The sequence below is a fragment of the Panulirus ornatus genome, chromosome 11 (assembly GCF_036320965.1).
Source record: "Panulirus ornatus isolate Po-2019 chromosome 11, ASM3632096v1, whole genome shotgun sequence".
NCBI lineage: Eukaryota > Metazoa > Arthropoda > Malacostraca > Decapoda > Palinuridae > Panulirus > Panulirus ornatus.
The window spans coordinates 47,713,229-47,740,003 of record NC_092234.1 but is presented as its reverse complement, the minus strand read 5'-3'; the positions used below and the strand labels follow the sequence as shown (position 1 = coordinate 47,740,003).

General features: G+C 38.2%; 1 protein-coding gene across 2 annotated transcripts in view; it reads right to left on the bottom strand.

Annotated features, from left to right (window-relative positions):
• Positions 1-4,171: 4,171 nt before the first annotated feature.
• Positions 4,172-26,775, bottom strand: part of LOC139751476 (mitochondrial carnitine/acylcarnitine carrier protein-like) — a 41,188-nt gene continuing 18,584 nt past the window's right edge. For both annotated transcript variants that reach the window (XM_071666930.1, XM_071666929.1), the window contains exons 2-6: positions 20,257-20,371; positions 19,375-19,571; positions 16,888-17,008; positions 11,968-12,147; positions 4,172-7,526 (exon numbers count right to left, since the gene is read on the bottom strand). In XM_071666930.1, coding sequence (XP_071523031.1) covers positions 7,339-7,526; positions 11,968-12,147; positions 16,888-17,008; positions 19,375-19,571; positions 20,257-20,371 — 801 coding nt within the window. In that variant the 3' untranslated portion in view covers positions 4,172-7,338. The remainder of the gene's footprint in view (positions 7,527-11,967; positions 12,148-16,887; positions 17,009-19,374; positions 19,572-20,256; positions 20,372-26,775) is intronic.

Genomic DNA, 26,775 nt, shown 5'->3' with positions numbered 1-26,775 from the left:
TTGAAAAGATGTGTTCGATTGGATCTAAGTTAGAGTATCCCAGAACTTTTGTTGCTAAATCTCTTAAGTTGGCAAAGAAATCATTTTATACAGTTAAACCCAAACCTCCTCTTGATACCATGAATCTTTTAGTTCTCCCTTTTAGTGATAATTTTACATTACTCCCCATATTGCTTAAATCCTTTAATGTAAATGTAGCTTTTAGCAATAAGAACACTATAAAGAATATCTTCTTAAAGAAATCATCAGATAGTTCCGCAGGCTGTTTAAAAAATCCCTTGTAAAAGCTTATTGTTTTCTAATGGGTAGACTGGTAAGGATCTTTATGTTAGACTTAAGCAAGATGAATCATATACATGTGTATATGTCTGTGTATGTATATATATGTATACGTTGAAATGTATAGGTATGTATATGTGCGTGTGGACGTGTATGTATATACATGTGTATAAACATACATATATATATATATATATATATATATATATATATATATATATATATATATATATATATATATATATATATTGGAAAGGATCACAATTTTGCGTGTGATCAAGATATTCCTATGAGTCCACGGGGAAAATGAAACACGAAAAGCTCCCAAGTGCACTTTCGTGTAATAATCACGTCATCAGGGGAGACACAAGAGTTAGTCAGTCAGTTGATATACATCAAAGAGACAAAGCTAGGACGCCATTTGGTAAGACATACAACGAGCATTCATAAACTTATCATTTTACAAATTTTATCAATAATAAAGTTATCTAATTTGTATAGACAATCACTAATATTAAGATTATAATTCTTTGTGGATTTAATAATAGAAGATTCAATGATATTTCTCGTGATAGTATATATTTAGAGTTAATAACTGAGATGGCATTCCTCCAGTCAAATGATCATAGTTTTTAACGTGATTAAACAAGGCATTTGATTCTTGTCCCGTTCTTATACTATATTTATGTTGCTTAGGTCTAACAGAAAGATCCTTACCAGTCTGCCCAACATAAAATTTATCACCATACCCACATGGCACTTTATAGATGCATCCTAGAGAATTTTCTGGTGAATTCCTGATTAAGATATTCTTTATAGTATTATTGTTGCTGAAGGCAACATTTACATTAAAAGATTCAAGCAACATGGGAAGTAAAGTGAAATTATTATTAAAAGGAAGAACTAAAAGATTCTTGGTGTCAATGGGAGGTTTGGGCTCAACTCTATAAAATGATTTCTTTGCTAACTTACATTACACTGTAGGTGGGTTGGACCATTCTTTCGTTTGTTTCCTTGCGCTACTTCGTTAATGCAGGGGACAGCAACAAAGTATAATAAAAATAATAATAATAATAATAGCGAGGTAGCGCAAGGAAACAGATGAAAGAATGGCCCAACCCACCCACATACACATGTATATACATACACACGCAAATATACATACCTATACATCTCAATGTGTACATATATATATATACACACACAGACATATACATATATACACATGTACATAATTCATACTGTCTGCCTTTATTCATTCCCATCGCCACCTCGCCACACATGAAATAACAACCCCCTCCCCCCTCATGTGTGCGAGGTAGCACTAGGAAAAGACAACAAAGGCCCCATTCGTTCACGCTCAGTCTCTAGCTGTCATGTAATAATGCCCGAAACCACAGCTCCCTTTCCACATCCAGGCCCCACACAACTTTCCATGATTTACCCCAGACGCTTCACATGCCCTGGTTCAATCCATTGACTGCACGTCGACCCCGGTACACCAATTGTTCCAATTCACTCTATTCCTTGCCCGCCTTTCACCCTCCTGCATGTTCAGGCCCCGATCACTCAAAATCTTTTTCACTCCATCTTTCCACCTCCAATTTGGTCTCCCTCTTCTCCTCGTTCCCTCCACCTCTGACACATATATCCTCTTGGTCAATCTTTCCTCTCATTTTCTCCATGTGACCAAACCATTTCAAAACACCCTCTTCTGCTCTCTCAACCACACTCTTTTTATTACCAGACATCTCTCTTACCCTTACATTACTTACTCGATCAAACCACCTCACACCACATATTGTCCTCAAACATCTCATTTCCAGCACATCCACCCTTCTTCGCACAACTCTATCCATAGCCCATGCCTCGCAACCATACAACATTGTTGTAACCACTATTCCTTCAAACATACCCATTTTTGCTTTCTGAGATAATGTTCTCGACTTCCACACATTCTTCAAGGTTCCCAGAATTTTCGCCCCCTCCCCCACTGTATGATTCACTTCCGCTTCCATGGTTCCATCCACTGCCAGATATCTAAAACACTTCACTTCCTCCAGTTTTTCTCCATTCAAACTTACCTCCCAATTGACTTGACCCTAATAACCTTGCTCTTATTCACATTTACTCTCAATTTCCTTATTTCACACACTTTACCAAACTCAGTCACCAGCTTCTGCAGTTTCTCACATGAATCAGCCACCAGCGCTGTATCATCAGCGAACAACAACTGACTCACATCCTAAGCTCTCTCATCCACAACAGACTTCATACTTGCCCCTCTTTCCAAAACTCTTGCATTCACCTCCCTAACAACCCCATCCATAAACAAATTAAACAACCATGGAGACATCACACACCCCTGCCGCAAACCTACATTCACTGAGAACCAATCACTTTCCTCTCTTCCTACACATACACATGCCTTACATCCTCGATAAAAACTTTTCACTGCTTCTAACAACTTGCCTCCCACACCATATATTCTTAATACCTTCCACAGAGCATCCCTATCAACTCTATCATATGCCTTCTCCAGATCCATAATGCTACATACAAATCCATTTGCTTTTCTAAGTATTTCTCACATACATTCTTCAAAGCAAACACCTGATCCACACATCCTCTACCACTTCTGAAACCACACTGCTCTTCCCCAATCTGATGGTCTGTACATGCCTTCACCCTCTCAATCAATACCCTCCCATAAAATTTACTAGGAATACTCAACAAACTTATACCTCTGTAATCTGAGCACTCATTCTTATCCCCTTTGCTTTTGTACAATGGCACTATGCAAGCATTCCGCCAATCCTCAGGCACCTCTCCATGAATCATACATACATTAAATAACCTTACCAACCAGTCACCCACTTTTTTTTTATAAATTCCACTGCAATACCATCCAAACCCGCTGCCTTGCCAGCTTTCATCTTCCGCAAAGCTTTTACTACCTCTTCTCTGTTTACCAAATCATTTTCCCTAACCCTCTCACTTTGCACACCACCTCGACCAAAACACCCTATATCTGCCACTCTATCATCAAACACATTCAACAAAACCTCAAAATACTCACTCCACCTCCTTCTCACATCACCACTACTTGTTATCAACTCCCCATCAGCCCCCTTCACTGAAGTTCCCATGTCTTACGCACTTTATTTACCTCCTTCCAAAACATCTTTTTATTCTCCCTAAAATTTAATGATACTCTCTCATCCCAACTCTCATTTGCCCTCTTTTTCACCTCTTGCACCTTTCTCTTGACCTCCTGCCTCTTTCTTTTATACATCTCCCACTCATTTGCATTATTTCCCTGCAAATATCGTCCAAATGTGTATATATGCATACGTCTATGTATGTATAAGTTGAAATGTATTGTGTGTGTGTGTGTGTTGGGCCATTCTTTCGTCTGTTTCCTTGCGCTACCTCGCTAACACGGGAGACAGCAACAAATTTGATGCTCTGTACATGCTTTCACCCTCTCAATCAATAACCTCGCATATAATTTTCGAGGTATATTTAACTGACTTATGCCTGTAGTTTGAGATCTTTATCCCCTTTGCCTTGATACAGTGGCAGTTGCAAAAATTTAGAAGCTTACATTCATGTTTTGTCAATGGATGGAAGGTAGCAAAATCTCATTAAGGATACTCCTGATCCAACATAGGCCATCAGTTATCAGACATGTTTGGAAAAAGTTTTGCACTGAAATTTTCAGCTATAACATAAAGCAAGAGTTATGCTGTATTAGACATTCATTACTGAGGTCACTTATGTTCCTGATGCTTCTACACAAGTGAAAAAGTATATAACTGTGGTGAAGGGTATGCAGAGACCTTCCAAGAGTATGGCACAAAATATACATACAGGTCAAATAAAGCCATACTCTGTTTTTGGGTTTTATTATATATATGCTTTTTTTTTCTAAAGAAATAAGTGTATATACAGTTGTCATTATATATACAATATGCAAAATTTCAAAGGTAAACAATTATGGTCTCAAAAATAAATGTTACACAATTTATACAATATGCAAACATTTATGGTCACAAAAATAAAGTAGCACAAGTCAATAATTGGTCATCATTAGCATTTTCATTGAAATGACAAGTAGTTCAGAAAAATGACAATGAATTATAACGTTTATAAAAAGTGTGTCTTTCTCAAAATTCTAATTATATATAATTATGTCAATGGCATCACCATAATTTGTTAAATAATTCTAAATATAGTGTCAAGGGAGAAAACATCAAAATTTATGAGCGCAAAATATTCATAAAATCACCATTTAAAGTGTAACAAACCTAAAATAATTGTTACTCGTTTCTGAACAAGTGTATGGATAATTCATGTATAAAGAAAAAAAAAAGCTGTAGTACAATGTGTCAAAAAGCATTGAAAATTCACCAGAAATTCAATTTTGGGTTCACTGATGCACTTAATGATTTGAAATACATGCCAGCCTTAGACGTGCATTATCCGGTCAAACTACAGACATAATTTGTATTAAAAAAGTGAAAATAAAAGTGTATGAATATTTATACCACCAATCTAGGCTCAATCCAAAATAGTGATGTTGGAACACAATTTACAACTTTCTATGTCCAGAATGCATACATAATATAAAAGAATGTATATGCAAATATGTACATGTAAAAGCAAGACCAAAAACAGAATTATGACCTTATAATCATTGTAAACATGTACATAATTGTGGTAGTATTCAGATAATCTTTTAAAATGATAATTTATGAACAATTGCAAGACAAAAAACTTTAAAAAGTATAATGATTTTAAACATTTACACACTAGAAGGATTTATATTAATAAATTCACTGTAATAGTGATGCTGTTAAATGATGTACTATTTGACCTATACAATGTTACAAAACAAAACATTTATGAAGAAAAAGCACATCATAAAAATTTAAGACCATGTACGCATGGGGATTACCAATACTTGTCCAAAGTATCAATAATTTTCTTCTACTTTTTGCATCTTGTTTACAATGCCTTTATTAGTAACATGGAGCACACTTGACATACTTAGATAATTTCTTCGTGTAAAAAAGAAAAGATATATGCACAGTTCTACAACACATGAATCATAGTTCACTACTCACCCAACACCGCAAATTCTTTAGCAAAAATATTTTATGATTGCTACCATATTTCCAAAGTTTGGCACAAGCTGAGTTTGTATGAACAGTAGTGTGGAAATACAATAATTTCATGCCACATGTTGCTTTGGGCGCTAGAAACTTATTGTTTGGGCAGAAGGACACAATTCTAAGATGTTATCCTTACTTGTCACACATTTCACTTCCTGTGTTCAGTACATTTCAAAGTTAAATACTGTTTATTACTGTAACAATAATCATAAAAGAAAATCTGTAATTTCTAGTCTCTGGGAGATAAAAAAAATTGTCTTTTTCCCACATTCGTAGTAGTTACTGACTGCAGAATCTTATTCAGTTTTGTTATGAACCATCTCCACAATATCATGAAGAATTCGTAAAGGTGGTAGCAATCTCATATGAACACACAATTCATGTCTTGTAAATAATATATATCCTATGAATAAAGGTTCACTAACTTAATTGCATTGTTAATGACTGCTTAAAACAGCAGATCTGACATACCCTTAAATACTATACTAACTTTCATCCTTGTTTTAGTGCAGTGATTTTCACTTCAACTGATCAAGTTTTGTTATTTTCTGAGCCTTTATGTACCTAACATTGTTTAACCAAAATTTGAATGCAAGAAATACATTCTTTCTAACCTAAATACATACTATTATTCGTTTTGATGATTTACATGAGACGTTGTGGAATTGGAGGTATTTTGATTTTTTTCCTCCCTACCAAGAATAAGCTCTATATTTGATTCATCTGGAAAATTTTAAATAACATGATCATCTAAACAACGTTCTACGAGATGTGCTTTACAAAGAATTACAAGGCAGTTGGTGGAGGGATGATGTTTCAGCTTGTAGCTATGTTTAGGGAAAGAATACAGGTGAAAGTGCATCAACTGGTGCTGACAAGCAGATAGCGTTTGACATACAGTGCTACAATACAAAACAGTTATTGAACATTTAGTTCTACAGGTTCACAAATATGAGCATAGTAAGCATCTGTAAAACTATCATTAATACATATAATTCATCACATGAACCAGAAGAAACCTGAAAGCTTACAATTGTAGAGTACTTTGTATGAAAAAGTCCAGCAAGGGTGAATGAATTCTTTGCAAATGTTCCCTGAGAGGTTCTAAGACCAACGAATCAAAAATTAAAAGGTATCTCTATTAAATTTTGCTTTTATAAATTAATAATAATGGACTCTGGTTTTGGGACATAAATAAATGACAGCTAGAGAATGAATGTCTGCAAATGACGCCACTGTTTGTTCCTTATGCTACACTGCTAAGACATGAGAGGTAATTAATTAGACTGAAAAAGAAAGAAAAATCTACTACACACATTAAGAAAGCATGAAACAGAATTATAATTTTCACTGGACGCACAGGCCTAAAACTCAAGTTGACGTTCAGTACTCTTACTATATCTCATTTTGGAAATTTTTTTCAGGATTTATATACTTTGGTACTGTAATGTTTATACTAGTAAATGGCAAAGATGTTCATTTGTTTATAACTGATACTAAACTACTCTACTTGATATATATATATATATATATATATATTTAACCCGTTTTTACTTTATAACATGCATTCAAATTCTATCTTGTGAAATATCACATCTGAATTGCTAATTTACACATTTATAAAATAATGTTCCATTCAAAGAGGATGCATTTCCCTTGTTTCTACAACTGCACTCCCTGTTCTATTAATTACATCACAGCTATGTATGAAGATGTAGCTCAACTGGCAGTTGATCATATAATAATTAGGATCACTAAGAATCACAGTTGTTAATGGCAACACAAGTCCGTCAGTATAGCTATTTCATCAAAAATCTAGTAAATTCAACTAAATCCCTAATTTTTTAAATTTCTAAAAACATTTATGTGATTCATTTTCTTTTTAAAGGTTCGGAGCAATAAAGTTGAGGAATTTTATGGCAACCTCATATCCCAGGAAGCAGGCTGCATTGGCAGGGAAAGCTCGAATCATCACAGGAGCAGCTCCCTTGAAGAGTGCACGTGGACCTTCTGTGCGCAAGATCTCAACAAATACACTGCGGATACCATTAGGGTATGTACCCTCTGGAGCTGAGGAGAAAAAAATATTTTTTGTAAATGTTCAAACATGCCCAAAATTAGGGTTTTGCTTAAATGAATGCATGCTTACTGACAGTGACTAGAAAAGGTCAATCATTTAAAGCATCTTCCTCCCAGCAAATTTAACATGCAACAGAAAATCCTGCAATTGAAAACTGGTACTGCACACTGATAAATTATATTAGGGAGTAAGGACAGAATACATGGAAAGGAGAAACAAAATGAAAAGAAAGATTAGATAGAAAGCAAAAGAGATTTTTGGGGTGAGAGAAGTGGCCTGTAAGAGGGTAGATAAGGAAGAAATATCTGTAAAAAAGAAGTTGGAAAGCATAGAAGGTAAGGAGGGTATTAATAAGTGAGGTGAGGGAGAGAACGAAGAGAAAGTAGGAGATCAGCAAAAGGAAATGAAGGGTGCAAGAGAATGCTGTAAGGAGGAAAAGGATTTTTTAGGGAAAAAGGAGAACATAGGTTGAAGGGAATAAATATATATCTGTTTATTGAATTTGTGATGCCATTCACCTACCGATAGACAGTTGTCATATTACAGTTGTTATTAGCTAACTAATCATAACAGAGCTTGAGATCAAGGTGAGCTGGGTATTTCCACACTCTGGATAAGCACATGAGTGAGATATATCTATACAGTCAAGGTGGCAGATATAAAGGAATGTATACAGAGTAAATACTATAGCTGAACATTAAGTGATGAATAGTTACAGTATTATAGTAGATGAAATACACAGCCCGCCTAACTAACAGAAAACTAAACTGTTTACTTGCTTAACAGTGCACTTGTTCATAGACTGTTTATGACATTCACAATGGTAAGTATAGGACTGTTCTTGTAACTGTCTCTACAAACTCAGATTGAAACAAACTGATTGTGGTGACAAAAAGCAGTCTGTTGTGAAGGTCTCTCTCTCTCTCTCTCTCTCTCTCTCTCTCTCTCTCTCTCTCTCTCTCTCTCTCTCTCTCTCTCTCTCTCTCTCTCTCTCCATGGATGTGTTATCAGCTTACTATCAAACTGGTGTGAGCTGCTGGTGTTGGATGCAGAGGGTGGACAAGTTCAGTAAGATGAGAGCCTCTTGTTAGGTGGTGTCAGATGGGCCCAGGGTGATGAAAGGAGGGATGAGGGAAGAGTTCAGGGGCTAAGAGGAAGCACAGGTATGAGAGAAGGGATTATGACAGGTGAAGCTACAGAGGATTAAGAGAAAAGAAAAGAGAGAGAATGAAGGAGAAGGAGCATAGGTCACGTAGAGCGCAGGGGTGTGAAGATGAACAAGAAAAGGAGAAACGAGATAAGCGAGAGTAAGGCATTAACAGTTAGGTTATGTAGCAACAGCCTCTAAGGAGGGGAGAGGTCAAGGAAAAGATGCGAGTCCCCTTCATCTCTAATCCTTTCTACAACAGCTCCATTGCCTTCTCTCTATCCCTGATTTTTCCCCTTACCTTCTGTCTCCCTTCTTCAATCCTTCATTCCTTTCCTCCTCCCATCACCTGTACATGTGCTTGTCTCATCTCTTCACATACTACTTCCCCATCCTCTTCCCCATCGCCACACTCCATGCTAGTTTATCACTATTCTCACACTTGCTCTCAATCTACCTCACTAATAACCTTTTCTGTTGATGCACTTTGTTTTTATCCAGTCGGTCAACATTTTCTCTACCCACACTATTCATCATCCCCCTTCTCTCCAGTCTACTTCCACCTACTCTTTTCTCTACCCACACTATTTATCATCCCCGTTTTCTCCTATCTACTTCCCCCTACTCTTCTTTCTCCCTCCACTCCCTACCATTCTATTAGCTTGCCCCCCATCTCTGCCCTATCCTTGTCTGCAATCTAATTCAAAATCCACACCAAGATCCTATCAATAATATATTTCTTTGGGGATTGTAAATTGATGTAACAGGCTGTGGGAAGATTTGTGAGTAGGGAAATGCAAGTATCCCTGAAGAGATATTAAATATTATCAGCCTACAGAAAAATTGCTTGGCTCATGTCACATGTCAAAAGCTATAAAATTTGACAAATCCAGAGGAAGAAAAACTCAGAATATATTTGTTTATGATTTCCTGAATGCAGGTTTGCGGCAGTGGTGTGTGAGGTCTTCATGGTTGTTTAATTTGTTTATGGATGGGGTTGTTAGGGAGGTGAATGCAAGAGTTTTGGAAAGAGGGGCAAGTATGCAGTTTGTTGTGGATGAGAGAGCTTGGAAAATGAGTCAGTTGTTGTTCACTGATGATACAGCACTGGTGGCTGATTCATGTGAGAAACTGCAGAAGCTGGTGACTGAGTTTGGTAAAGTGCGTGAAAGAAGAAAGCTGAGAGTAAATGTGAATAAGAGCAAGGTTATTAGGTACAGTAGGGTTGAGGGACAAGTCAGTTGGGAGGCAAGTTTGAATGGAGAAAAACTGGAGGAAGTGAAGTGTTTTAGATATCTGGGAGTGGATTTGGCAGCGGATGGAACCATGGAAGCGGAAGTGGATCATAGGGTGGGGGAGGGGGCGAAAGTCCTGGGAGCTTTGAAGAATGTGTGGAAGTCGAGAGCATTATCTTGGAAAGCAAAAATGGGTATGTTTGAAGGAATAGTGGTTCCAACAATGTTATATGGTTGCTAGGCGTGGGCTATGGATAGAGTTGTGCGCAGGAGGGTGGATGTGCTGGAAATGAGATGTTTGAGGACAATATGTGATGCGAGGTGGTTTGATTGAGTAAGTAATGTAAAGGTAAGAGAGATGTGTGGTAATAAAAAGAGTGTGATTGAGAGAGCAGAAGAGGGTGTTTTGAAATGGTTTGGTCACATGGAGAGAATGAGTAAGGAAAGATTGACCAAGAGGATATATGTGTCAGAGGTGGAAGGAACGAGGAGAAGTGGAAGACCAAATTGGAGGTGGAAAGATGGAGTGAAAAAGATTTTGAGTGATCGGGGCCTGAACATGCAGGAGGGTGAAAGGTGTGCAAGGAATAGAGTGAACTGGAACGATGTGGTATACCGGGGTTGACGTGCTGTCAATGGATTGAACCAGGGCATGTGAAGCATCTGGGGTAACCCATGGAAAGTTCTGTGAGGCCTGGATGTGGTAAGGGAGCTGTGGTTTCAGTGCATTATTACATGACAGCTAGAGACTGAGTGTGAGCGAATGTGATCTTTGTTGTCTTTTTCTAGTGCTGCCTCACACACATGAGGGGGGAGGGGGTTGTTATTTCATGTGTGGCGGGGTGGTGATGGAAATGAATAGAGGCAGACAGTATGAATTATGTACATGTGTATATATGTATATGTCTGTGTGTGTATATATATGTATACGCTGAGATGTATAGATATGTATATTTGCGTGTGTGGACGTGTATGTATATACATGCGTACGGGGTGGGTTGAGCCATTCTTTCATCTGTTTCCTTGCGCTACCTCACTAACGCAGGAGACAGCGACAAAGCAAAATAAATAAATAAATAATTTCCTGGGATACTTTTATGTAAAACTTGACTTCTTATCAAAGAAAATGTATTCAACCAGTAGGATCCTCTTAAAATTTAGAGTGAGTCTAGATCTGGACACCAGAGGTCATGGTGACATGTCCTGTGTAGAATGGAAGGTATACTTCAATATTTGATTCTATTTATCAACTTATCTATCTATATCTTTGATGCCTGTTCCCTCTGGAAACTCCCTCAAGGGGTTAGCCATGACAAAAGTCTCCATAACTGCTGAACTCCAGTGCCACTTCTTAGCCTTTATTGCCTCACCCTTAACGGGCCACTGACAGAGGGCAACTCCAGCACAGTGTTTTCAGAGGCTTCTACCTAATGCTTCTACCAACTATTTCTGCCTAATTTGATTCCAAACATACATTCTGTTTCAAACTAAAAACAAGCATTTTAGGATGCTTTAACAGTAGACTGGGTTAAATAAACAGCATAATGATTGGATTCTGTGCAAATGAATGTCATTTGTGTCAGTGTAATGTACTTAAGAAAGATGAAAAGCGATAGGTTAAAAAAAATTAGAAAAGAAAATGATAAAACATCCTTAGGAGAGGATTATATTTATCGAGTATGGATGTCCATATGCAGATCCTAACATTCTATGAAAAGTGTACATATCTAAAGACCATTAGTATAAAGTACGAGGGGATAAAGTTGACTTTTGATACTGAGTTGGGACCCCTATAGTCTCAAGCTTTTTTTTTTTGAAGTAATAGTAAAAAAAAAAATATGTGAAAAAGAGAAAGAAACCTAAACATCAGAACATCTCCACTCACAACATTTACCCAACTGAAAAGCCCAAGTATCATGATATTCCTGTACTTCCCAACATTGAAGGGTTCATCATATATAATTTAATTGGCATAAATCCCTTGTATCAGAAAATAATACTGTTATCAGTAATACCCATTAATTCATATTAAAATGCATATACACGTACCAGTTTGCAGCCTGCTTTTGAGAACATCAGGACCAATTGCCACAAGCCAGTTGAACATGCCAGCTAATCCACCTGCCACAATGGTTCGAAGAGGACTTAAGTCTCCTTCCTTGCCCTCAGGAGCCAGTGATCGCTTTAGCCATTCATAAGTCATGAAATACATGCCAGATGCTGGCACATCTGTAAAAAACATCTTCCTTTTAGTATTACACTTTATAAAACCAAAGGTTTAAAATACCATGTCTCCACCATAAATATCTACTCTACAGGGGGAATTAACTTTTTATGCATTATAAACAAATGTTCCTTCAAGTCTACATACGTAACATGCTGTTCTATCTCGCACTTTGTAAAGCTTGACTGTGTGTATGTGGAACCAATGGGTGAGGTTTAAAGCCCTTGAAAACAAATGACTAATATTAATAAAGAAATATAAAATTCCGACATAAGCCTGTTTGTCAAGTGAGATTACAACAGCAGTAATTTTGAATAAAGAATCAAAAGTAAACAATATCTTCTTAAATACCCTCTACTATCATATACTTGATATTTTTACATATAACTTTACAGCACTCCATCAGGAAAATTCATGCACATCCTCAGTTCTATAGTCTCTAGTCTTCCCTATTATAAATAAGCTTTCCAACATTTTTAAGATTCAATTACTCTTTTTTATGCATATCTTCATCATGACAATGTCTTTTACTGATCAACCACACCCATTATAATACTGAAATTAAATTTACTAGGAGTATGATACATAGTAATATCCACATAAGCAACAACAACAAAAATAACAACTACTGGTGTAGTATCAGTCTACTAACTAGGACCATTCAGCAGTTTAAACACTGAACTGCTTTAGAAATATATAATCACTGAGATCTACACTCCTGAATAAACCAGAGCCTATTTTCTAACCAAGTCAAAAAAATTATTTACATTGGAAGCTCAAGTCATGGAAAAAATCCCCATTAAGGCTGGGCTTTAACTGAAATAAAGAGAAGTCAATGAAAGGGGAAAAAACAAGGAGACAAGGGAAAGTATCTAAGAATTTTAGGGGAAGTGAAAAAAACTTGTAGTAATTGGTAGGCTGCTAACAACCAGGGAGGTATATTACCAGAGCTACCTGCCTGTGACAGCTGTGTAGTCAGCCAACACTTCAGTGATTATCAAAATGCACTTTTCTGACCCAGGTAGCTGTCTTTTCTTTCTGCCTCACCCACAAATGGAATACTAGCATTCTGTCCACAAACATATTATCTCTCCTCGTCATACATAATACCTGACAACACTTGACTCACACAACTCATCCTTCATAACTTTAGATTTTCCTGCAGTGAGCACTATGTGCTATCCCTGCCTTTTGGCAAAATGGCGAGAGCAATTGATAAGAAGTAGAAGGGAGGAAAATTTAGGCAGAGGCATTAGGTAGATGTAACAGGTAGGAATATTAGGCAGTAGGTAGTAGATGGTAGGCAGCCAACGACCAGGGAGGGATATTACCAGTACTACCTGCCTGGATATCGGAAGGGTTAGTGACAGCTGCGTAGTGAGTTAGAGCACTTCAGTGGTTGTCAAGTTGCACTCCTCTGACCCAAGTAGCTGTCTTTTCTTTCTGCCTCACCCACAAGGGGACTTCTGGCATTCTGTCCACAAACATACAATCCTTGTCATATATAACACTTGCCAACATTGAACTCACACACCTCACTCTTCGTAACTCTACATTTTCATGTGGTGAGCACTATACGCTAGCCCTGCCTTTTGACAAAATTGTAGGAGCAGTAAATAGAAGTAGAAAGAAGGAACACTGAGGCAAGAGCATTTTGTAGAAACATTAGGTGGAAGTAGTAGGTATAAGATACAGGTAGTAATCAGTAAGGACATTAGGTACAAGCCTCTGCAAACACTCCGCAAGAGTTGTCCTCTGCCAATGGCCTGTTAAGGGTGAGGCACTGATTGGCTAAGAAGTAGCACTGGAGATTAATTATGGAGACTCTACTGCCATGGCCACCCCCTTGAAGGAGATCCAGTTGGAACAACCAGAGATATAGATAGATTGATAGGAATATGTTAGGCAGGAACATTAGGACGATGCAGTGAGTAGCAACATTTGGTAGGAGACTGCAAACACTGTGCTAGAGTTGCCCTCTGCCACTGACCTGTTATGGGTGAGACACTAAAGCTAAGAAGCAGCATGAGAGTTCACTATTCATGGAGACTATTGCTGTGGCCACCCTCTCGAGGGAGTTCCCAGTGGGAACAGGCATCAGAGATATAGATAGATAGATAAACGAACACATAGATAAAATGCACCTAGTCATAGTAACTGGGAAAGACATGAAACAGTAGAGTTCCAAAGTATCAAGGTTTAGGGAATGAAAGTTATCAAAATGGCATACCATCAAGTTGCCAACTGCTACACATTAATTATGTGATGTAGCAATTTTTTTTTCCCAGTTCCTCTAGAACTAAAAAAATGTTTAGAGAAAAGCAATGTTTTACTGAATTTTTATTCCAGACAATAAGTTATAGAGAAACAACTATAACTTTTAAGAATATTATATGACTACTACTGACTAAAATTTGAGCACAAACTGTGACTCTATTTCTGTAAAGAAGAGAAAATATTCACATGACTATTCCTAACTGAATACTGTAATCTTGTTACGTGTGTGAGTAGGAAATGACCGAGATTAATCATCACACTAGCAGTTAACTGTAAGTCTTCAATACCATTAGAGTTATTCATGGGCATCAAATTCATAATTTTTGTACTCTTCTACAACTTGCATTGTTTTTTAAGGGCAAGTTAATCATTCTGCAAATTTTGGAGTTCAAAAACCATTATCTTGCAGTTCATTTTACTCCCTGACAAGGGCTAAAACTTGGAACTTTAGTATCATGAGCTAGTTTTTTAAGCACTTGACATGCCATTTTTTAAATTCTTCACTCCTTAACCTCTCCACTCCCTTGGCTCTATAGGCATCTTTGAAGATCAATTCCACTTATTTTTCAGCGACCACAATGGCATGGACTAAACTCAAATGCCACCTCACGTGAAAGGAAGGAAAAATGTGACTTAACAAAAAGATTCTTATTGATAAATAAGTTATAGGAGGTGGGAAGGACAAATGAAGGTACACAATTCCATAGCTTCACTGTTCTAGGGATGATGAGGGTACCGTAATGGTCAATCCTTAGGTAACCAATTACCACCCAGCATCATGGTGTACAGAAAGGGATCGTTAAAAAAAAGGTGACGCCAGGAAAATTATCTATATCCACAGATACAAAGACTATGCAGATCCAAAATCCAAGCGTGGTGGACTGGAATTAACATTACTGAAAAAATGCAGAAGAAAAGGATAGCAAAATAAAGGCTCTCTCTCCACCCTCCAGCAACACAGCAGACAAGTAAAGACATTATCTTGCAGAATTAACACAACTGAAGGGAATTTATTATAAGAAAGTTAGAGGGTAAAATAAATGTGAATATGTCATGCTTCCCATCACCAAAGATATGCATCCCTTCACCTCTCATAAAAACAATGGTAAAAATAATTTTGAGCTCCAGCCTTGTGTCTTACCATGTCTGTATTACTCCTTATCAGGAAGGATAATATAATAATTCCTTCTTGTTCCCTTAAGGCAGGCAAGATGGGTTAATCAGAGTTGGTAAATTCCTTCATGGCCAGGGCAAGATTAGTTATTGAGAAGGTAGCATAACATACTATAATGTTATGATGCTTGATTAAAAGAATTATTCAGTATGGGATAATGATGGATGGTGATCAAGCATAGCTTTGAAAATATAAGTTGCTGTTCTGAACATGTCCTGAGAGCTTGTTCCATACATCCATAAGGTTACTAGTAAAGAATTTTCTCATGCAATCCAGTTTAAATTGGTCACCTCTAAGTTCTCAACCATTCCCTCTCATTGGTAGTTCTGGCATAACTATAAAAGAAATTTTCAGTCTGACGCTGCTTATGAGAGAACAAATTAAATTCTCACAGTCTGTCCTCATATATTTCCTACTTAAGTAAGGAATCAATTTTGTTGGTTTTCATTGCACTGCTTCCAATTAAAAAATATATTTACTTAGGTTGGGGGCCCAGAACTGCACTGCATATTACAAGGTGGGGTATAACCAGACTTAGGTATAGTTACAATATCACATCCTTGCTAATGGCTGCAATACATTCTGACCATTCTTTTTGCCATTATTTTCTCTTTTCATATCAAACCTTCATGTAATTACATCTTCCACTTTTTCATTTTTTCTTTAATCACAAACCCATTAGTTTCTCATTGCATTAGCTAATTTTACAAATTTTCAATTTAATTCCACAATGCAACCTTAATCTCATCTTTCATGTCGTGTTGCACAAGTAAGTTTAACACAGTTTAACTTTAATTAATACCTTATGACTAAAACCCTATGAAGCTCACGTAACTACAACCATCTTTGACCATTCATCTTTCATCAAAAATCTAACAATTCTTACATTATCCAATCCAGAACTTCTTACCTCATAAAAAAAAAATTGCCAACATTTACCCTTTTCTCATGTATACCAAACAGGTTCAAATTTCTCTTCCTAAATTTGCATGCCAATTTTATTCTTCTGATATATTATTCATCTCCTTCACAGATGACTCCCTAACTTGAATCAATAAAACTTGCAAGTGGTTACTGGCCCTGCACTTCCTATACCTGAGGTTATATGCACCTTAATGAAGGATGGCAGTTAACAAAGATTGAAGTTTTCAACCTTGATTCCCGCTCTCTTTTTCCCCTCTCTAAAACATGAAACAGTTGACAAATTTTTCTTCTAACACAAAAGAGAGTTAACTCTTCTATTCTTAAAATTAAAAATATCTTAGTTTATAAAACAAGAGTAAGATAATTGTACCTCGTAGAAGTGTAGCACAAGTGCCCTTGTAAATGCTACGAATTCCACCTTCCTTATACAAAACCTTTACAACATCTAGAGGGCCTTTGTACAACTTTGGACCTGAACTACTTGCTTGAACCTGAGAAATAAGAAATTTATTACAGAGAAGAAAACCAATGCAATAATTATTCACATGAAGAACTTTCGAGGAACAATGATTCACAATGTTTATATCAAATATTCCCTAATTTGAGATGCAGTTACACTCAAAGGAGCCGACTGTCACAGGGTCCATTAAAGGTACAAAATGTCAGCAAAACATGGTTTTAGGACCTTCTTGATACCAGGAATACAGTATTTAAGATTGCTTTTCATGTTTTTGCAATCGAAATCATAAATATAAGACAAACTATGTGAGATACTTAGAATTTTGCTGGAAAAATGGTTTTCCCTAGAGATACAAAGAAAACAAATTATTCATCTTTTTTTTAAGGGCACAGGGAAAATACATCAAGCTAAAGGCTGGTAACTCTAGTGAGCACAGTCTATAAAACATCGTTAAAGACATTAGCAAACAAATGGATGAATCTTTGCAAAGAACACAATTTTAAGGAAAAAGCCAACTTCATGAAAGATAGCACAAGAGATAGGTGGCTTTATGATGTGTTGTTGGACTGCCAGAACATTCCTAAAACTGACCACCACTGGAGGCTAAAAAAAGTGCATTTGGTCACTAGTTAACATGTATGTGTCCCTGGAAATTACAATTTGACAGAATAAACAGACAACAAATCAAAATTCACCAAAGGGTTTAATGTCGTCATGGGGAGACTTCTCAAATTAAACCATCATGGGGAGATTTCTCAAGCAATTTTCACATAAAAATGTAATGAAAAGTCAAGAAACTTGCAGTACACTATAGGTCCACCAGTAATCCAAGTATCTAAATAAGAAAGTAAGCATAAATAGTATTGTTTTTATGTAAGATATACATCACCCCAAGTAAAGGGATGTTATGGTGATTCTGATCTTTGATCCCATCACTCAAAACTTGCTCCATGTTCTCCATCAATTCACCTCTGGTATGAGAAATCTTCTTGCATGTAGAGGTGTCACACTGGAGGTACAATGCCTCACTTTATCTGCATGCTCTGGTGTTCTCACTGATGTAGGGTGCAAACCAAGAGCTTTGGCAATGTCAACACCACAATGACCAGCATCAAAATGCTTTAAAATGTTTAAGTTTACCTCTACACTGATGCTTTTTCTGTTCCTCTTCCCACAAGCACAAGACTTACTTGGACACCTTCCATTCATACTGAAGGGAGTCTAGAAGTTATGCTGTAACTTTCTTTATTTCTTTTCCATGTCTACATTATTTTTTCATTAAAATAGGATAGGTAGATGACTAGTTAGTTTGTTACCAAGATGTAGGAACCAGATGTATAAAGGGGAAACACTAAAATTCATGGAAGGAAAAATAACAAAGTGAATTTCAGCATCTTTTCAAACCAAGTAAGAGTAACCAGTAACAGCTCACAAAATGGACTAAAATCATACCTAAATACCAATATGTTTTTAGAATCACGCAAAAAGCAAGTAGTTTACTGGATTTTAAAAACATCCAGAGATATCTTGATATGGTCCAACTTTGGCTAAGATAAATGGCTTAAAAGGCTGAATCCAGCTAGGTGGTAAAGATGAGACACATTGAAAGATATACTTATGATTATACTTATGATTATCATTTTGCCTGAAAAACTGCGAGATCTAATATGAAAAGGAACTTCTGGGCTGACATACTACCCTATTTAAAAAGAACCTGAGGACTGCTATAATACCTAATTAATGGAACTTCACAACAGATGGTTATTTAACAAGGAAATTTGCTTACCAATAATGAAACTGCCTTCAAACACAGTATATGGTCATTCACATCTTACATCAAACCTAAATTAGAGTATACAGCACATTTTTGGTCATCTACTTCACAACATGTTGATTTAGAGTAGGAAAAGAAGCAGTAGGCAAAAACTACAACTAAAATACAGAATAGGCTTACACATATAGAATTTCCAAAACCAGAAGAGAATAGAAAGGGAGACGTGTTTGTGAACAGATGTGATCAAGTTAATTTGAATAGAAAGGGAGAAAACAAGTTTGTAAACAGATATAATGAACTTAATGTTGAGAAATTGTTTAACATCATAAATGACAAGTCAACATAAGAATAAGGGTGAAAAAAAAAGATGTTAAGAAATATTTTTTCAGTAGCAGAGCTGTGAATACAGGGATCAAACTAAGCACAGATATTATAAATGTATACAATATAAAAATGCTTAAAATACAGAGATACTGAAGAAACTTTAAGTTACTGGATGCCATACTGTACAAATAGGCAGTTGCCAAAACAGTAACTAAGATCACAGCAGTCAATATTCACAACAAACACAATATACATGTGTCACAATGATAAAGAAATAAATGCATTAATGAGACATTTACCTGTAAAAGACACTTGATCCTCTCTCCTGGTGTCATGATGGCTGTGGTGAAAACTCCTGATAACATGCCAGCGTTAAAGAGTTGCATTGCAGTTAGCTTCTGGTCAGGTGATGTTTGCTGAAGTTTCTTGCCGATCCCAAAACCCAAGAAGCAAACTGCAAACATTGGCGTAACTCCCACCAGTGGGGCCGCCATACCTAATAAAGGACAAGAACTGTCTTGTATTGATCAAGGTGACACAAAAACAGGTGAAGTTTTAATATAAATATAAAGAGATGTACACTACATGAGTATGTGTTTATGCACTGGTGAATATGAAGACTGTGTAAAGTAAGAATGAGATGAAGGGTTCCAGAGAAATGGGTTTGAGAAGGAGAGGTAGGCAATTCCAATGGGTGATATGAATGTGAAGAAGGGATGTGATGAAACTGATAAGAATGTAAATGAGGAATGCCTGTAGTAAATCAGAATGGAAGTTATATTGTGGAAGTCCATGCTGAAGGGGGTTTATTCCATGCAACAGCTTTTTCCAGCACAAGAAATATGCGAATGAAAAATTGTGAAAGAAGAGAAAAAAAAGTTTGACAGATTGTGTGCTGCTCATTGATGCAAAACCCTCCATAACTATACAATATCAAATTCTAAGGTTACCTAAATACATCGGTAATAATTCATTCCCTTCAACAAGGCATACTTTTACTCGTCAACCTGGGATATTATTGTAAAATCATATAAAACTTCAATACACATTAGCTCATATCAATTGGGGCTTTCAGCAGTTCACATGCCTATCTAATAGCGTGTTTATGAAAATTATGAATTTAAAAGGTGTTAATCTAACACCTATCATCTATTAATGAAAATAATTATTTTAAAAGTTACCTTTATAGAGTCCAAAGAAGCTTTCATTGCGAACTGTTTTTAAAGCACAATCCCAGGTTCCTTTGTAGAGTGGCTTCTGACCTGGCTCCGGTGTGGGCTGAGTTTGAAGTCGGACCTGTAGACAAGGAAAATAATGAAGTTATAAAGATAATTCATTTTCAAATAAAATCATTTGTATATATTCTCTAACTTTCTGTTATTTTGCTGACAAAACATATACACAACTGATACTTTGAGCTAATGACATCATTATCATTTAAAAAAACAATAGTATTGATGATGCACATTATAAAATATCAATATAAAGATGCAGTGACTCATTACAAGGAAACTGTGCAATTTGGCTAAATTTGTGCCTTAAAACATGCTAATTTTTTCAAATTACCAATACACAAATACTTTCATCACATTCCCGTGTTTACTCTTATATTCCCAACTACAGTGCTGCTATCAGTTACTAATGACAGTGGAAAAACAGTGGCTAACAGAGATGTACAGTTAAAGCCACCACAACTTCCAACTGGGGCAGTGAGCACTGACAATCCTTCCTTTTCCGTGAGGTGTGAACCAAAGAGAATCAACATGTGACTTTGAAGCTATTACTTCAAGCCACTTCTAAAATTTCTTTGTCTGGAATTTTGCTTATCATCCTGAGGTGTTACTGGTATCCACGATGTCTCTATATGTGGTGTTAACTTTGGTTTCAAGAAACTAACTAGTTATTTGCAATGTCACCCATTCCTTTCCGAGGCGCGGGAGCCTAGGAATATGAACTTGTGAGTTCGAAGCCAAACGTGGGCAAAAATAACAGTTCTCCGATTTCTGGAAGTGAGACCCAGCCATTCATCCTTTGACTCCATGACACTAAGGGTGGTATTGTTGTTGCCTTGACCCATGTAGGGAATAACAGAAATTCATAAATGGATGTGGCTTTAATGAAAGACTAATGATGAATGACAACACCCACTATTTGACAATGACTGAACTGCCTGATGTGGAATCACCATGGGTGGGGTTTGTGGTTGGGGTGAGGGTGGTGGGAAGGAAAAGGTTGTGTGAGGGTAAAGGGGGCGAGGGTGGTGGGAAGGAAAACGTTGTGTGAGGGTAGAGGGGGTGAGGATGGTGGGAAGAAAAACATTGTGTGAGGGTAGAGGAAGGGGAAGCACGATGTGTTCGGGCTGCCTCTGATGATCCTAACATGGAGTAGTGGAATGAATGCATTTGCTATAAATTTTATGAAGGTAACATTAATGAGGATATATAGTAACCTTCATGCAGGATGTCATTTTTTTTAATAGCACTTCATTAGTTTCTTCCTACTGGCTACCCCAGCATACATCCCAATTTTATGCACTGGTAGCTTAACTGTTCTAATCAATGAGTAGAATGATATATCTTATTAAATTTCTTTCTACATGCTGGTCCCAACGAAGTCTTTCTGCAACATGTAATCAACATGTAATATATATATATATATATATATAAAGAAATGGCCCAACCCCCCCCCCCATACACATGTATATACATACGTCCACACACGCAAATATACATACCTACACAGCTTTCCATGGTTTACCCCAGACGCTTCACATGCCCTGCTTCAATTCACTGACAGCACGTCAACCCCGGTATACCACATCGCTCCAATTCACTCTATTCCTTGCCCGCCTTTCACCCTCCTGCATGTTCAGGCCCCGATCACACAAAATCTTTTTCACTCCATCTTTCCACCTCCAATTTGGTCTCCCTCTTCTCCTTGTTCGCTCCACCTCCAACACATATATCCTCTTGGTCAATCTTTCCTCACTCATCCTCTCCATGTGCCCAAACCACTTCAAAACACCCTCTTCTGCTCTCTCAACCACGCTCTTTTTATTTCCACACATCTCTCTTACCCTTACGTTACTCACTCGATCAAACCACCTCACACCACACATTGTCCTCAAACATCTCATTTCCAGCACATCCATCCTCCTGCGCACAACTCTATCCATAGCCCACACCTCGCAACCATACAACATTGTTGGAACCACTATTCCTTCAAACATACCCATTTTTGCTTTCCGAGATAATGTTCTCGACTTCCACACATTCTTCAAGGCCCCCAGGATTTTCGCCCCCTCCCCCACCCTATGATCCACTTCCGCTTCCATGGTTCCATCTGCTGCCAGATCCACTCCCAGATATCTAAAACACTTCACTTCCTCCAGTTTTTCTCCATTCAAACTCACCTCCCAATTGACTTGACCCTCAACCCTACTGTACCTAATAACCTTGCTCTTATTCACATTTACTCTTAACTTTCTTCTTCCACACACTTTTCCAAACTCAGTCACCAGCTTCTGCAGTTTCTCACATGAATCAGCCACCAGCGCTGTATCATCAGCGAACAACAACTGACTCACTTCCCAAGCTCTCTCATCCCCAACAGACTTCATACTTGCCCCTCTTTCCAAAACTCTCGCATTTACCTCCCTAACAACCCCATCCATAAACAAATTAAACAACCATGGAGACATCACACACCCCTGCCGCAAACCTACATTCACTGAGAACCAATCACTTTCCTCTCTTCCTACACGTACACATACCTTACATCCTCGATAAAAACTTTTCACTGCTTCTAACAACTTTCCTCCCACACCATATATTCTTAATACCTTCCACAGAGCATCTCTATCAAATCTATCATATGCCTTCTCCAGATCCATAAATGCTACATACAAATTACCTCCCTAACCTCCATATATATATATATATATATATGGAGGTTAGGGAGGTGAATGCAAGAGTTTTGGAAAGAGGGGCAAGGATGAAGTCTGTTGGGGATGAGAGAGCTTGGGAAGTGAGTCAGTTGTTGTTCGCTGATGATACAGCACTGGTGGCTGATTCATGTGAGAAACTGCAGAAGCTGGTGACTGAGTTTGGTAAAGTGTGTGAAAGAAGAAAGTTAAGAGTAAATGTGAAAAAGAGCAAGGTTATTAGGTACAGTAGGGTTGAGGGTCAAGTCAATTGGGAGGTGAGTTTGAATGGAGAAAAACTGGAGGAAGTGAAGTGTTTTAGATATCTGGGAGTGGATCTGGCAGCGGATGGAAACATGGAAGCGGAAGTGGATCATAGGGTGAGGGAGGGGGCGAAAATTCTGGGAGCCTTGAAGAATGTGTGGAAGTCGAGAACATTATCTCGGAAAGCAAAAATGGGTATGTTTGAAGGAATAGTGGTTCCAACAATGTTGTATGGTTGCGAGGCGTGGACTATGGATAGAGTTGTGCGCAGGAGGATGGATGTGCTGGAAATGAGATGTTTGAGGACAATGTGTGGTGTGAGGTGGTTTGATCGAGTAAGTAACGTAAGGGTAAGAGAGATGTTTGGAAATAAAAAGAGCGTGGTTCAGAGAGCAGAAGAGGGTGTTTTGAAATGGTTTGGTCACATGGAGAGAATGAGTGAGGAAAGATTGACCAAGAGGATATATGTGTCGGAGGTGGAGGGAACGAGGAGAAGAGGGAGACCAAATTGGAGGTGGAAAGATGGAGTGAAAAAGATTTTGTGTGATCGGGGCCTGAACATGCAGGAGGGTGAAAGGAGGGCAAGGAATAGAGTGAATTGGAGCGATGTGGTATACCGGGGTTGACGTGCTGTCAGTGGATTGAATCAAGGAATGTGAAGCGTCTGGGGTAAACCATGGAAAGCTGTGTAGGTATGTATATTTGCATGTGTGGACGTATGTATATACATGTGTATGGGGGGGGTGGGTTGGGCCATTTCTTTCGTCTGTTTCCTTGCGCTACCTCGCAAACGCAGGAGACAGCGACAAAGCAAAAAAAAAATATATATATATATATATATATATATATATATATATATATATTTTTTTTTTTCTTCTTTTTATACTTTGTCGCTGTCTCCTGCGTTTGCGAGGTAGCTCAAGGAAACAGACGAAAGAAATGGCCCAACCCCCCCCCATACACATGTATATACATACGTCCACACACGCAAATATACATACCTACACAGCTTTCCATGGTTTACCCCAGACGCTTCACATGCCTTGATTCAATCCACTGACAGCACGTCAACCCCGGTATACCACATCGCTCCAATTCACTCTATTCCTTGCCCTCCTTTCACCCTCCTGCATGTTCAGGCCCCGATCACACAAAATCTTTTTCACTCCATCTTTCCACCTCCAATTTGGTCTCCCTCTTCTCCTCGTTCCCTCCACCTCCGACACATATATCCTCTTGGTCAATCTTTCCTCACTCATTCTCTCCATGTGCCCAAACCACTTCAAAACACCCTCTTCTGCTCTCTCAACCACGCTCTTTTTATTTCCACACATCTCTCTTACCCTTACGTTACTCACTCGATCAAACCACCTCACACCACACATTGTCCTCAAACATCTCATTTCCAGCACATCCATCCTCCTGCGCACAACTCTATCCATAGCCCACGCCTCGCAACCATACAACATTGTTGGAACCACTATTCCTTCAAACATACCCATTTTTGCTTTCCGAGATAATGTTCTCGACTTCCACACATTCTTCAAGGCCCCCAGAATTTTCGCCCCCTCCCCCACCCTATGATCCACTTCCGCTTCCATGGTTCCATCCGCTGCCAGATCCACTCCCAGATATCTAAAACACTTCACTTCCTCCAGTTTTTCTCCATTCAAACTCACCTCCCAATTGACTTGACCCTCAACCCTACTGTACCTAATAACCTTGCTCTTATTCACATTTACTCTTAACTTTCTTCTTCCACACACTTTACCAAACTCAGTCACCAGCTTCTGCAGTTTCTCACATGAATCAGCCACCAGCGCTGTATCATCAGCGAACAACAACTGACTCACTTCCCAAGCTCTCTCATCCCCAACAGACTTCATACTTGCCCCTCTTTCCAAAACTCTTGCATTTACCTCCCTAACAACCCCATCCATAAACAAATTAAACAACCATGGAGACATCACACACCCCTGCCGCAAACCTACATTCACTGAGAACCAATCACTTTCCTCTCTTCCTACACGTACACACATATATATATATATATATATATATATATATATATATATATATATATATATATATATATATATATATATATATATAATATATATATATATGTATATAAAGTGTTTTAGATATCTGGGAGTGGATCTGGCAGCAGATGGAACCATGGAAGCGGAAGTGAATCATAGGGTGGGGGAGGGGGCGAAAATCCTGGGAGCCTTGAAGAATGTGTGGAGGTCGAGAACATTATCTCCGAAAGCAAAAATGGGTATGTTTGAAGGAATAGTGGTTCCAACAATGTTGTATGGTTGCGAGGCGTGGGCTATGGATAGAGTAGTGCGCAGGAGGGTGGATGTGCTGGAAATGAGATGTTTGAGGACAATATGTGGTGTGAGGTGGTTTGACCGAGTAAGAAATGTAAGGGTAAGAGAGATGTGTGGGAATAAAAAGAGCATGGTTGAGAGAGCAGAAGAGGGTGTTTAGAAATGGTTTGGGCACATGGAGAGAATGAGTGAGGAAAGATTGACCAAGAGGATATATGTGTCGGAGGTGGAGGGAACGAGAAGTGGGAGACCAAATTGGAAGTGGAAAGATGGAGTGAAAAAGATTTTGAGTGATCGGGGCCAGAACATGCAGGAGGGTGAAAGGCGGGCAAGGAATAGAGTAAATTGGATCGATGTGGTATACCAGGGTCGACGTGCAGTCAATGGATTGAATCAGGGCATGTGAAGTGTCTGGGGTAAACCATGGAAAGTTGTGTGGGGCCTGGATGTGAAAAGGGAGCTGTGTTTTTGGGCATTATTGCATAACAGCTAGAGACTGAATGTGAACGAATGGGGCCTTTGTTGTCTTTTCCTAGCGCTACCTCGCACACATGAGGGGGGAGGGGGATGTTATTCCATGGGTGGCGAGGTGGCGATGGGAATGAATATAGGTAGACAGTGTGAATTGTGTGCATGTGTATATATGTATATGTCTGTGTGGGAATATATATGTGTACATTGAGATGTATGGGTATGTATATTTGCGTGTGTGGACGTGTATGTATATACATGTGTATGGGGGTGGGTTGGGCCATTTCTTTCGTCTGTTTCCTTGCGCTACCTCGCGAACGCGGGAGACAGCGACAAAGCAAAATAAATAAAGAAAGAAATATATATTATCCCTGGGGACAGGGGAGAAAGAATACTTCCCACGTATTCCCTGCGTGTCGTAGAAGGCGACTAAAAGGGGAGGGAGCGGGGGGCTGGAAATCCTCCCCTCTCGTTTTTTTTTAATTTTCCAAAAGGAGGAACAGAGAATGAGGCCAGGTGAGGATATTCCTCAGAGGCCCAGTCCTCTGTTCTTAATGCTACCTTGCTAATGCAGGAAATGGCGAAGTTTGAAAAAGAAAGAATATATACATATATTGAAATGGTTTGGTCACATGGAGAGAATGGGTGAGGAAAAATTGACATAGAGGATATGTGAGTCAAGAGGTGGAGGGAACGAGAAGTGGGAG